Source organism: Elaeis guineensis, chromosome 3 (genome assembly GCF_000442705.2).
Source record: "Elaeis guineensis isolate ETL-2024a chromosome 3, EG11, whole genome shotgun sequence".
NCBI classification, from domain to species: domain Eukaryota; kingdom Viridiplantae; phylum Streptophyta; class Magnoliopsida; order Arecales; family Arecaceae; genus Elaeis; species Elaeis guineensis.
Genome location: NC_025995.2, coordinates 114001375 through 114014509, shown reverse-complemented (window position 1 = coordinate 114014509; position 13135 = coordinate 114001375). Strand labels below are relative to the sequence as shown.

Sequence of the window (13135 nt, the reverse complement as noted above, 5' to 3'; positions counted from 1 at the left end):
TTTTCATATTAAATTATATTATTAATATATAATATTATTATATTTTTATAATTAAAATTTATTTATATAGATAGTTGAGAATATGAAGTGATCTTAAAAATTTGAATGGATATTATTATATTATTTAGATATAATTTTTTTCAATCTGATCATATCTAAAAGAAAAATTATTTTCATACATCCGATCCCACACAACATGCGAATCTTCGACTAATTATTTTTTAATAAAATAATCTAATTTTATCAATGGAGACACACATATGGTGTTTGGAAGTGGAGAATGAGTCATGTAGAAAAAAAATGTAAAGCTTGTCCGCTTCGTAGCTCGTCTAAGCTTCTCTGCTCGTCCGCTCTTAAAGACAGAAGTTCTGCAGATGCCGATGAGACCGAAAGTGCCGATGGTGAGGCAGCTGTTGTGTTCGCCTGCTTTCAAGGACAAAAGCTTTCCAGATGCATGGTGTATTGGAAAAAGTGGAAGGTGGCGTGTGGGAGTGGATATGAGACAATCTTGGCAATACCGCAGCCCTTCCTCTGCTACCATCGCGCCCAATAAGAGATTGAGGATGATCTCCGTCACTACTGCTCTGCCCTCAAAATTGCTAAGGATGTGGCTACCACCGACCCCTCCTCAACTACTGATCCACCTAACTACCTCACCAGTTTTCAGTCCCACAGTACCCCCTCCCCCTCATCTATCCTGAACAAAGCCCCCTCCTCCCCCCAAGTACTCCTGAGTGGAGATTGAGTGGATCTAGAGCTTTCCGATGCTAAAACAAGTTGAAAGGGAGGAACATGGCATCGCTCTTCATCAATCATCGGATCCCGATCAGATCTTGATCGAAGGGCCAAGATCGAAGGAGAAGAACAGTTGGAAAAAAAGCATGAACCTCAAACCAGTTCAATTCTCCAAATAAAAACCCACTTGACAGAAAGAACTCTAGCTTTTTCGTCAAAAAAAAAACCTATTATCATTTGATGGTCCTTTTATTTATCCGGTCGACCAGAAGCACCTGTGACAAAACATTCTATGCTATTTTTGCTCTTAACAAGTCCATTTCTGGATGCCACACCATTTTTGGATGCTGCAAAACACCAACTTACCATATCAAAATAAGGAAAAATTCTTTATGGTACTCAAAAAGTACTGTAGGATACTGTGCATGATTAGGCATTGTCCATTTTAAGATAGATGAAGACACTCCCACATGCACATTAAAAAAAACTAAAAATAAAAGAATATATAAATCTTAGGGATAATTGGATAGTTTGGACAACCATACATTTCATGATGGACGGCATCTAATCATGCGGAACACTTAGCGATACTTTTTAAGTATCACAGAGAATTTTGTTCCTATCAAAATGCCTTCACATCTCCAAAATTAAAATCTCATAGAATTAAATGCACTGTTTGTTATATTCTAAGAATAAGGAAAAAACTAATTCGAGAATTTACCATCATTTTCTCTACAGTTTGCCAAGTTTCAGGATCCAAATCAGATAACTTGCTATTCTCAGGTTCTACTTTCTGTGTGTCAATTTCAGGATCACCTTTCACCAAACATTTCCACCATCCCAATTGATTTTGTTTGGTCAAAAGTATAGAGAAGGATTTCCCATCCTCTGCATCATGGAAGAATCATAATTATACAAGCCTGTACTCCAGAAGACATGCAGCAATTAACAAACCTATACTCCAGAAGCAATCCTCTGCTTTGACTGATTGATACAGATCCCCTTGGTTGATTGACGTTACACATAAAATACAGGTGAATGACCAAACTTTAATTAAGTGGAAAAAAAGGTCTTAGATGAAATTTCTAGAAAATATTCTACGATACAGCAATAGAACAAAAAAATAGTAACAGAACATAAGCTACTTACATCTATAATGGGAGGCTGTCCCTCTAGCCCAACATTTTCTTTTGACCTTTCCTAGAGGATAAATAACAAGGCGTTTTGTTTTCCGCTCTGCTGAGATTGGTTGTTAACCTTCATTGTGGTTTACTTGAATTAAAATATGGGTTCGGCCTCTGCAGGAAAGCCCTTGGCATTTTTTCTATTCACGTAAATATCCTTTCCTATGGATTTGATGTGTTTATGGTTAAGATTGGATTTTATCTTTTTTTCAGAAAGGAGCAAATAGACATGGAATGTAACCGGATAAGTTTATAAATTCAAAATATGAATATCAAGAGCATATAATAAAATTTCGAATTGAATGTTAAATATATTTTGTGTGAGCTGTGGCAGTGTGAGTTGGTCCCTTGAGGTTTTGAGAGCATAATCTAATTTAACATTTTCGAGCTCTAACATGCATCTCCTCCCACTCTATTAGCTGCCACCTCTCCGTCATCTGCGTTGTCACCTTTCTCTCCATCGTCACTAGCATCAGACTTCTCCTCCAATCTTTTTCAGATTAGATCTTCATAAGATAAATAAAATTAAATATAATTTTAAAAAAATTACATCCCATATACCGTAGGGGTTGTAAGCTAGTATAAAAGAGAAGTCAATATTGATGTGGTGCGTGTCGCATGACGAGATGAACATGCGGTCGGACTGATGTTCTTGTTTTGTTTCTGATAGACTAGGGCTTCGGCATTTGGCTACGATTTCAAGCATTTAGCTTCTGCATATGTAGTGTGACGTTAGCGGCAGCACGATGTTGCCATGCCAAACGGGGAATTGGCAAGAACCATGCATGTTTTTGCTGCAATTTTGCAGGAACACAAGCAATTGCTGATAGCTAATAGAGGTCGTACAATACATTCGCCCGAGTACAACATGCCTACAGCTTGAATCTATCTCAAACTGAATAAAAATTTCAATCCAAATTCCAATAGACTAGAGTGCCAGAGTTTCCATCGGTCAATTTCTATAATAAGTTGGTGACACACACTTCCCATCATATCATATCAACGGGGAGAGGCCATCATAGCGAGTACTTCAGCCTGACATCGATCAACATACCGCCCATCATGCAACTGTATTAAAATGTAGAATAGCAATAGAGGATGTTTCGGTCAGATTTCGCTATATTATTGGAAAGGAAATTAGCATAGTGGCACTATGGGTGCATCAACTTCAAAAATATTCAGATTCAAAATTTACAAGTAGCAATGTTATTCTCTTGATTTGTGCAAAAAGAACCTTTATAGATAGGGGAATTCAGCACTTAATTATATTCATGCTTCTCTCTGATTCTGTATAGCTTAAGAAATAAATGAACTAAACTGATGAAAGCCTTGAAAAAAAGAACAAAATGTTGAGAGCCAGAGATATCTTCCTTTCTTTCTTTTGTGTAGTCATAGAGCCATCTATTTTAAAGAAGTATACGTGCACACCATCTTTGAGAAGAGATACGTAACCATCTTGCTTATAAGACCACCATTTCAAACAAGAGAATAATATTTACATCGTACGAGAGATTACATGGCATGCAACACGAGGAGACCAGCTCAATTGAAAGATAAATATTTTTTTAATCAAAAAAATCTACATATTTTTTTACTCTCAGGTCCTAGTTAGAAAAACACGATACAAGGTCAACCACCATCTCTTCAGCCCACGAATCTCGATCTCCAAAAGTGACACTTGCATTTGGTTCCCACCCAAGGCAGATTTTTTGACAGACAATGAAACCGATGTACGAGCACCATACAGAACGTTGAAGCTATAAATAAGAAAATATTGTAAAATAGTACAGCTGACCTGCATTCCTTTGGGGTGCTGCAGCAAACGATGGCCATCTCACGGAGCCCGCCAACTCGCCTGCGAAGTTCCGATATCTTATTGCTCCTGAAGGGCTTGACGCTAAATCCCTGTGGACCTGTGCTGCGGAAGATGCAATCATATTTTGGCGATGAGCTACTTTACATGTCAGAACATTACACACAAAATATATCGCATCAAAGATACAATCGCACAAAGAAGCAACAATGTCATCGGTGTAACAGGTTACATGAAGCAGCTAAACAGTTGATTACGTATTCACAGAACTCCATATCTACAATTCATTAAGAATAAGACTATGGGACCAACACCAGTGCCCTAAAACACTGAATTTGCTGGCTAAACACCTTACAAGTTTCGTCCAAACTTTCTTTTCCCCTTATTTATCTGACAAAAGGGGAATCAATCGAATTACATACAAGTCCCAGCCGATACAACAAATGAACGAGAAAATCTTGATTTTGTCAATTCCACATATGGAGTCGCTGAAAAACAGAAAAACCCAAGCACAACAACAGAGCATACTATGCCAGAACCAAATCAAACGGCGTGACAATGGGAACAGACCGACCTCACTGCTTTGTCTTTACAACCAATTGGGAACAAAAGTATGTGGTACATTCTGCTCAGAGCCAACATTCTCCGCCTGGCTTCCAGAGTGGCTCCCAAGTCCTGCATTACTAGCTAGCATTGCCATTAGACTCCCACCATGCACCCTACCTTCTGAAAGAGGAACTACTCCAGAATGGAGAGGATTCACAGGATGCATCGCCGACTTCTGATCAAGCCCACTCCAAGTCAATTGACTTTGCGTGCTGGTTTCCATATTGGTGAACATGTCTTGATCAACAACAACCCGTTTCATCTTCTCGGATTTGATGGGTGATGAGCACAGGGCAGTGACAGCTCCCAATACATGGCCACCATGAACGCGATGGTCTTCCACCTGGGCGGTGTGTGCAGCACAGAGCCCAATTTTACCCCTGGCAAAGCGATCGCATGGGGGGCAACCAGCACCAAAAACTGACCCTGCCTGGCCCCAAGAGCAGCGCTTACCTCCCCCATGCGCCTTGCAGAAATCGGTGCTTCCCTGAGCACTCTTCCCACAACCCTCAAACTTGCATCGCTTCCCCCCACCATGACGAACACAGAAATTAGTCCGCCCTCTGGCACTCTTAGTGCACTCCGGTGCAGCACACCTCTTCCCCCCACCATGGGCAACGCAGAACAGAGTCCCACCATGCACACTCTTGGAACAACCGCCTAGGAATGCACAGCGCTTCCCTCCACCATGCCCCTTACAGAAGGGAGTGCTTCCTTCAGCTCCCTTCGTGCAGCCTGGAAATGTGCACCTCTTACCTCCACCATGTGCCTTGCAGAACATTGTGCTGCCCTGTGCACCCTTAGTGCATTGTGGATATTGGCAGCGACGGCCACCCCCATGGGAGATGCATAGACCGGATTGACCTTCTGCACTCTTGGTGCAATTCTCCCTCTGGCACCTCTTGCCACCACCATGCCTGATGCATAGACCAGATTTCCCCCTTGCAGCTCGAGTACAGCCTCCATGGCTGCAACGACGACCACCGCCATGAGCAATGCAGTAATCAGTTCGGCCTTCAGCACTCTTTGTGCAGCCAAGGTATTGGCATCGGCGGCCACCTCCATGGGCTTTGCAGTAGATCGTCTTGCCCTCGGCTCCCTTGTGACAACCAGGTCTCTGGCACCTGCGCCCCCCACCATGGGCTATGCATAGCCCAGAAGCCCCTCTGGCTCCTTTTCCACATCCCTGGAACTGACAGTTTCTCATACTGCTGCTGTGCTGCTGTGGATGAGTGATCCCAGAACTAGAGGCAACAGGCTTTTTCAGCATCTGTCCCCAGTTAGATGAGAGATCATGTGCTGGAACCGAACCAGATATCCAAGGAATCATTTGGTTAGAAACAAATCCAGCAGTTTTCTCAGAGGCATATGGGTGCGGTAATAAGTTATTCCCATATTTCCCTCGAGACGATGTTGATCCTTCGTCAAAAGTTGGCATGGAACCAACCATTACTGATGAGTCCAAGATATCCTGATGATGAGCTGCATCTGGACTGATGCTCGTAATAACCGATTGAGATGGCCCAATTGAAAGACTTAATTTAAGGTCATACTTAGGCTCCTTTGGAGTAGCAAAAGCAGGTTTCTTCGGGCTTGGTGCATTTTCATTGCCAAGATTAAGATGAAAACTTAGGCCCAGATCCATGGAAGATTCATCATCAGTTTCCTTGGGTGAAGACATTGCACAAGCAGTTGCTGAGCTCCTCTTGCTACTGTCTGAGGAACTTGATGAACACCTTAAACTTAGCGCCAATGAAGCATTTTTCGGACCTTCAGTTCCATCAATATCATCCCACTTCCTCTTTGTTCCTTTCAAGTTAAAATACAGACCGGAGGTGCCAGGAGAATTAAGGCACAACGTAGTGTCTGCATGATATTCGGCCTCTGATCCAACTCTGCCCCAAGACACAGAAGAATTTACCGATGAGGCACTGACAGCCAATCCAGAGCACCCAAATCTGTTATCCATATACACTGTCTGCAGGAAAGATCTCCAATCTCAACCAACCCTTGACAGAAAACAGCCAGTCAGCCTGACTTCTGGAACTAAGTAGTTAACAAGAATTAAAACAGAGACCAGAAGCTCTTTAAAAAGTAATTGCCTCCTCCACTAACAAATCCTGAGGTATCACAACGGTCCATTTCCAGATAAAAGAAAAAACTGTGTAGTGAGATTAAGCGACAACCAATTATTAGCAGACACTGGTGTCATCAAATAAGATCAAAGAAACCAATGTTCCTGTTGGAGGAAAAGCACAAGTTAGCAAGATGGCTTAGCCAAACCAAGGGAATCAAGATTACTTCGAATTAAACTTACCACAAAACAAATGATATAGTTTATAATATGAGAACTAAAAAGAAATACTAGGTCTCATTATGTGCATATTCAAGGGAAATGGGTCATATAGTGCATAATCAAGAAGTACAACATCTAATCCAGAAACTAATATAAAAAATTCGTAAGTCCTTTCCAGTACTATCCACTTTGTAAAAGATTATCCCTATGTATGAAATTGCCTCTTATGGACAAAATTCTAAGATCATTAAAATTCATAACAATAGCCATTAATTCTCAGTACTTCAAAAATGAAATGTGCACATTATCTAAAAGTACCAAAAAGTAATTAAAAGGCTTTCAAGATATCAGTTGTTTGCATTCATAAAGCTGTTGAGTATGATACAAACGGTGAATAGAAGTTAATAAGTGTCTCCAGAAAAACAACATCACTGCACTTCACAAACATCAGGAATCCTCCAAGTTAGGCCTGATAGGCTGAGAATCCTAAAAGCTACATTGGCCCACTGAATTGCTGATAGAATACATACTCGTACCCAGCAGCAACATAAGCATGAGCACGCACACAAAAAGTGCAAATTTTCAAGTTCTCTATTGCTGAAAAAGAAAGCATGCTTATTCCCATAAAGCAGAAAAATGCTAGGCACCTTTCGAAATGCAATCTAGAAAAAAGGAATATTGAGTATTAGGTAGAAGAATACTGAAGTCCTACCAATAAAGCTCAAAAAATAAAAAATAAAAACTCATGTAAACTTTTATTTCAATGATGATGATTATGATGCCAATAACAATATTAATAATAACAAAAGCACTCTACTCATGCCCCAGAATGCACATGAAATTGGCAGAATGCAGTTTTTTTTTTTGGTGGTAATTCACTCGGAATTGGGATGTTTGGGGGCCAAATGCCTATTCTGCTGTCAGAACCTCACCAGAAAACCTGGGCTGTGCCAAGTTAACATACACATGGCACTTTTCTACAACAAATGCTTGTCTTTGCTAAAAGCAATACTTGCACAAGTAAATGTCACATTAAATACCAGCTTACGAAAAGACAACTGATAAGAACACAGGCACTCAAGGCTTTCCTATAAAATGAATAATGAAGCAAAGAATATAACAGAATTAAACTGCAAAATCTACAGACTCAATTTGACTACAATTTTATGCTTCAGGAACTTTACTCATTGTATATGTTAAACTTGCTTTGAAAGCAGTTACCTTGAAGAGAAAGAACTAGATAAAAAACTTGCTTTGAAAGCAGTTACCTTGAAGAGAAAGAACTAGATAAGAGTACAGTATTCCTTAGTAGTTTGGTAGTCTAAATTTTGGGGAAAAACTGTCGGGTATTAGACCCAAAAAAAAAAAAAAAGATAAGAATGTCAAAGCTATCTGGGATGATATTAGAAGCTTGGCTTTTAGGCATCCAAATTTGTTGGGTTTTGTTCGATTTTTGGTGAATATCTATCTCCCTCAGCATCATCTATTCATCTTGGTAAAACAGGGTCACTCATATTTGAGACAAGCAGATGCACACATACATGTGCTGCACTCGTTTGTAGTACATGAGCATGGACACAACCCCATGCTGGATGCATGCACACACAAGTTAGAACCCATAGAACAGATGGCATGCACAACAAAGAAAAAACAGATAATTGAAAAGGAGAAAACTAAGTTTGGTTTTATGTTAGAAAATGACCCTTCTTTTTTGGTTCTGTAAACATGCCTTACATAATTTGAAAGCTCACTAGTTTTAAGAGGAGATAAGAAAAGATAGAGCTTATGCTATGTAAAGTTAAGGTAAAAAAAGGCTTGCTAATTTTAGATTGATGAAATCTTATTCTTAATTGTTAAAAACCTCTACAATCTACGAAAGCAAATTCCAAGCGGTATCTGAAAGGAAAAAGATTCATCAAGTGTTTGTTAAATGCCTGGAATGGGATGTAAAAATTAAAAGCCAGAACTGACAAATTTCCATGATCAGAATTTTAATACAGTTGGAATTCAAAATGACATACAACTTCGTTATCTGCAAATTTCGCTAATTTAAGGAGCACAAATGGGTGGGTTCAGGTCCCAATTGAGCCACAATTTAGCCAATTTGTCTTTGGGCCTGCAATTCAAACCTTCTTCCAACTTGATGAGTCAGGCAACATTCATCTCTATGTCAGCTTTAAGCTCAAATCCAACAGCAATGGACAAGACTGGACCTCTAAACAATTCTTTTTCACATCTAATAAGGTCCAGTTAGATCTCATCAAGTTCAATTCCTTTACAACTATTCTTGGATAATCTGGAAATTTTGGTATCAATTTAGGATTTATATCCAACTAACATAAGTTACGAACTCGATCAAAATATGGTTGAGCATCGGTCAAATCCATGTCTATCTGACCACTTCTGCCTCTAGGTATCCAATTATCAACATTCTAGGATCTCCAAAATTTTATTCCTTTAAGATTGTTATGCTTAATATTAAAAATTAATATGCTTGATATTCATGTAATAAAGCATATTCTAACTTTATATTGCAATGTGCAATGTAATTTTGACCTAATTCATTCTCTTTCACCAGATCTAACCAACTCTTGAAGTAAATATGATGCCTATGATCACATGATAAAACATCCAGTATTAATGTTCTAGGATCTTTTAAAAACAAAAGATATTCCTTTGAGATTTTTATACTAAATGTAAAAAAATTTAATAGTCATGTTACAATGCGCAATGTAGTTTTGACCTAATTCATTCTCTTTCACCAGATCTTGCCATCTCTTCAAGTAAATATGATGCCTATGATCACACAATAACCCATCAAGCAATTCTAAAGAAGCGACACCATGAAATCTGGAAGTCCACAACATCTCAAAATGAAAAGTGGTGCATTGCTACATGAAAATTAACACAAAAGGGGCGTATATGGGATAAATCTTGAGCCTAGCTGATCTGAAGTCTAACACACAAGGTAGCTAATCCATAATATAAGAAGCGTTAAAACTGCTCACTCAAATCATGAGAAAGGATGCACGCCAGATCCTTGGCAACTAGATTAGTGTACTGATTTGGGCATGCAGGTCACCACCACAAATGTCAAATATGGGACTGGGTCACATACATACACTTTCATTTGTGCATCACCATGAACTGGAGTAATGATTTGTAGGATCAGCGTAGATAATTTGGGAACGATCTTCATAGGAAAGCTGACCCACATGTGTCTCCCATCTCCATGTGTGTCAGTGAGTGAGGGAGAGATAAAGGAAGTTATAAAAAATAGTTCTTCTGTCACAAAAAAAAGGGGAAAATATTATATGGTATAGGAAAGAAAAAAGGGAACCATCTGTTATGAGTAATTTATTGTAAAACATAAAGAAAATTTTTAAAAGTAGTAGTGGCGGCTTCGATGGTATGTTAGGTGTCAGACCTGCAAAGTTATCACATGAAAGATTGCAGTATTACACATAGTTTTAATCATAGTTATCCAGTTGAAGAAATCGAGCATCTGTTAGCTTCTAATATTCAGTAATGATTGCACATGCTTCTGGTGTGAATTTTGATCATTTTAGAATGTGTATTGTGCAAATTTATGAAATCCATGTGGTCTTGATGATAAGATCCAACAATTTAATTATTTGTAAAGGCATATATAAAAGGGTGCTAATTAGGTTTACTGACACAGAAGAAATGGAATGTTAGTAGAAGATCTGCACAACTAATAGAGCGAGAAAGAGCATCCAAACAGCCATTAACATATTTGTTAAGATGAAAAGGCCCATCAATGGACACATATAGGTTGCAGTAGATTAAACTTGCAAGATGAGGTCAGAGAAGAAGCACTTAAAAAGTAGAAAAGGCAGATTTAAGATCTGACAGGCAAACAGAGAAGGATCAACTTATCCTTCATGAAGAAAGAAGGAAGCAGAGTTTGGGAGAGGCATGAAGATAGAATAGGAGTCTTCTGGTGCTTGAAGTTCTCAATATGCTTTGAACTTTCACTCAAACTGTTTCCGATGCACTCAGGTGGATCTAAAACTGGGCCGCTTCAGGTCAATTCACTATATAAGAGCTATGCATGTCAATTCTTGTCATTTCTTCAGTTTTTCAATCTTCGAAACAGCTCTACACTAGAAGCACTCTAACATTGCATCCGAAGAGAACAATAGCAAAATGAACTTTTTGGCATTAAGAAGAAATATCCTAAACTAGGATCTTTTATTCATTCCAATCATCACATGCTATATTTCCATCAAAAAGTAGAAAATGATATATTATTCTCAAATTATGATTTTATAATTTTTCAATATTACATTGTCGAAATAATGTTTTCATTATCTCACAGCAAAGCCAATGAAATGAAATTCCCAAAGGTCCAAAATAATGTATTACACTTTCAAAAGAGATGATTTCTACATTATATCCTTAACATAGTTTATTTTTCTTTTTTAGTTTTATTTCCTTAATCTTAGTTAATGTTTTACTTTTGCAATAAGTATCAATTAAAATTGTTTGAACTGAAGCATAAAGCACCAAATACCAATTTACACCCGACCAATATCAAAACTAAAACGGAGTTTCAAACCTTGGTTATCAAATAACAGAAATTATTACTGCCAGAATTCATGAAACAGATTAGGAGAGGTTATTTTCAAAACAAAATCAGGATAGCTCAACAGCAAAATCAGTCCATTAAAAAAAAAATACACAGAAATTGAGTACCACAACATGTTTACACACACACACACACACACACAAATGGAGAGAGAGCATTTAAACTAGCGTTGGAAGCAGGAAAGTAGAAAAACAGAAGATGTGAAATTAGTCAGGGAACCAGTAGGAATCATGATAAAATAACCTCAGAATTTAAACAATATATATTCCTTAAAAAATAGAGGAACGGAAACGCGTATGACACCCCAAATATTAGAGAACTTAGCTAAATTAAAAGCTATATAAGCACACAAATCTGATCGGACAAATCCATCCAGATATGAAATTTACCAAAGTAGATTGATGAAAAGTTCCAATCACCCAAAGCAATGCTTCAAAAAAAATTGCCCAAAGAAAACTAATAAAAGCAGATGATAGATCAGCGAGATTATTGGCAGGATCTACCTACTAACGGATAAAGCATGCAGATCAAGATGCTAGCTCGTACTTGTGAAAGCTGGACAAACCTCGAGCCCCGCGCTAAGTTCAAGGACTACCAATGTTTCAGTGCACAAAACCATTGATGATGAGTCTGCACGAGGAAAAATAGTAAGAGAAAGGGCAAAGTTAATAGCTTTTAATTTGTCAATAACATAAAATATCGGTACAGCCAAGAAATTAACATACCACTTATAAATTTTATAACTATACGCATGTATATTGTAAATAGCACTCCAGAGTCACTAGACCTTTATATACCACTACCTTCCGTATCTTGACCAGAAATGAGAAACACAGTTACACTCAGAGTACGGACCACGCCTCTGACGTTGAACAAAAGGTGACAGCTTTTCCTTTTCCGAGAGCACAAGGTGACGGCTTTTCAAAGACCAAACATAAAAACGAAATAAAAACCAGAAAAAGAAGAAAAACAAAGTAAACCCCTCAGGAATCAAGAAATTACAAGCGCAAACAGACCAATCCTCTAACATCAATCGGATTTTAATTATAAAAACACGAATCCCGCAACGGTTCATGTATCGAGACCCAAAGATTTTGAGACAATCCGATAAAAAAAAGATCCAAAATTTTGAAATAAAAACTAAGAACGAAGCGAAAGCCAGAGTTTTAAAGAAAGATGAACGAATTTTAACCAATAAGAACACAAAATTTCAACAAGATTTTTCAATCCAGCAGAGACATGGCACGCGAAAGTTTCGTCAGAACACGAGCTACCTCCAAAGAAAGATCAAAAGAGCACAGGAACCTGTATAAATACACAGATCGCGCGGCGGCGAGAGAGAGACAGAAAGGGAGGGGCCGCACCTGGAATCGGTGATTCCAAGAACAAGGGATCCAAGCGAGGCGATGGGTACTAGGGTTTCTCCGGAGCGAGAACAGGAGCCAGGGGGAGAGAGAGAAACGAGGCAAGGCGATAGCTACAGAACGAGAAAACCCCCCACCCCCGAATAAAAACAGTAGACAATGGAAACCAGAGCAAGTGGCCGGAGAAAGCCATTGCATTAAAAAAAAGGAAACAAAACAAAAAACAAATGGACACATGAGTCCTCCGTTCTGAACCCAATTCCAACATAGTCACTTTCTTCGTTAAAGAAAATAAATTGTTAACTTTTGGGTCACAGAGACAAACAAGTCCTTGTTAATTCTACTAATTATTTCTAATACGAGGTTAATTTATCTATTATTATTATATAAATTCTTCAAAATCATTTTCCCCATTCAAAATGTCACGACAATAAATTTATAATTAAAAAAAATTATGTTATAATAAAAAAAACTAATAATTAAAAGGATTGTGCTTTTGTACTTTTAGGTTTTCTATTTTTGATG

General features: G+C 38.3%; 1 protein-coding gene across 6 annotated transcripts; it reads right to left on the bottom strand.

Annotated features, from left to right (window-relative positions):
- Positions 1–3960: 3960 nt before the first annotated feature.
- On the bottom strand, positions 3961–12772 carry LOC105040762 (uncharacterized). Of its 6 annotated transcripts, none has more exons than XM_073254493.1 (4): positions 12611–12772; positions 12050–12163; positions 11750–11876; positions 3961–6577 (listed from the first exon to the last, which is right to left on the bottom strand). In XM_073254493.1, exon 4 carries the CDS (start codon positions 6305–6307, stop codon positions 4322–4324), a length of 1986 nt encoding a protein of 661 aa, XP_073110594.1. In that variant the 5' UTR covers positions 6308–6577; positions 11750–11876; positions 12050–12163; positions 12611–12772; the 3' UTR covers positions 3961–4321. The 6 variants fall into 6 exon arrangements, with proteins under 6 accessions (XP_073110594.1, XP_073110597.1, XP_029119100.1 ...); XM_073254496.1 differs by having other exon boundaries at positions 11793–11876; XM_029263267.2 differs by lacking the exon at positions 12050–12163.
- Positions 12773–13135: the final 363 nt, after the last annotated feature.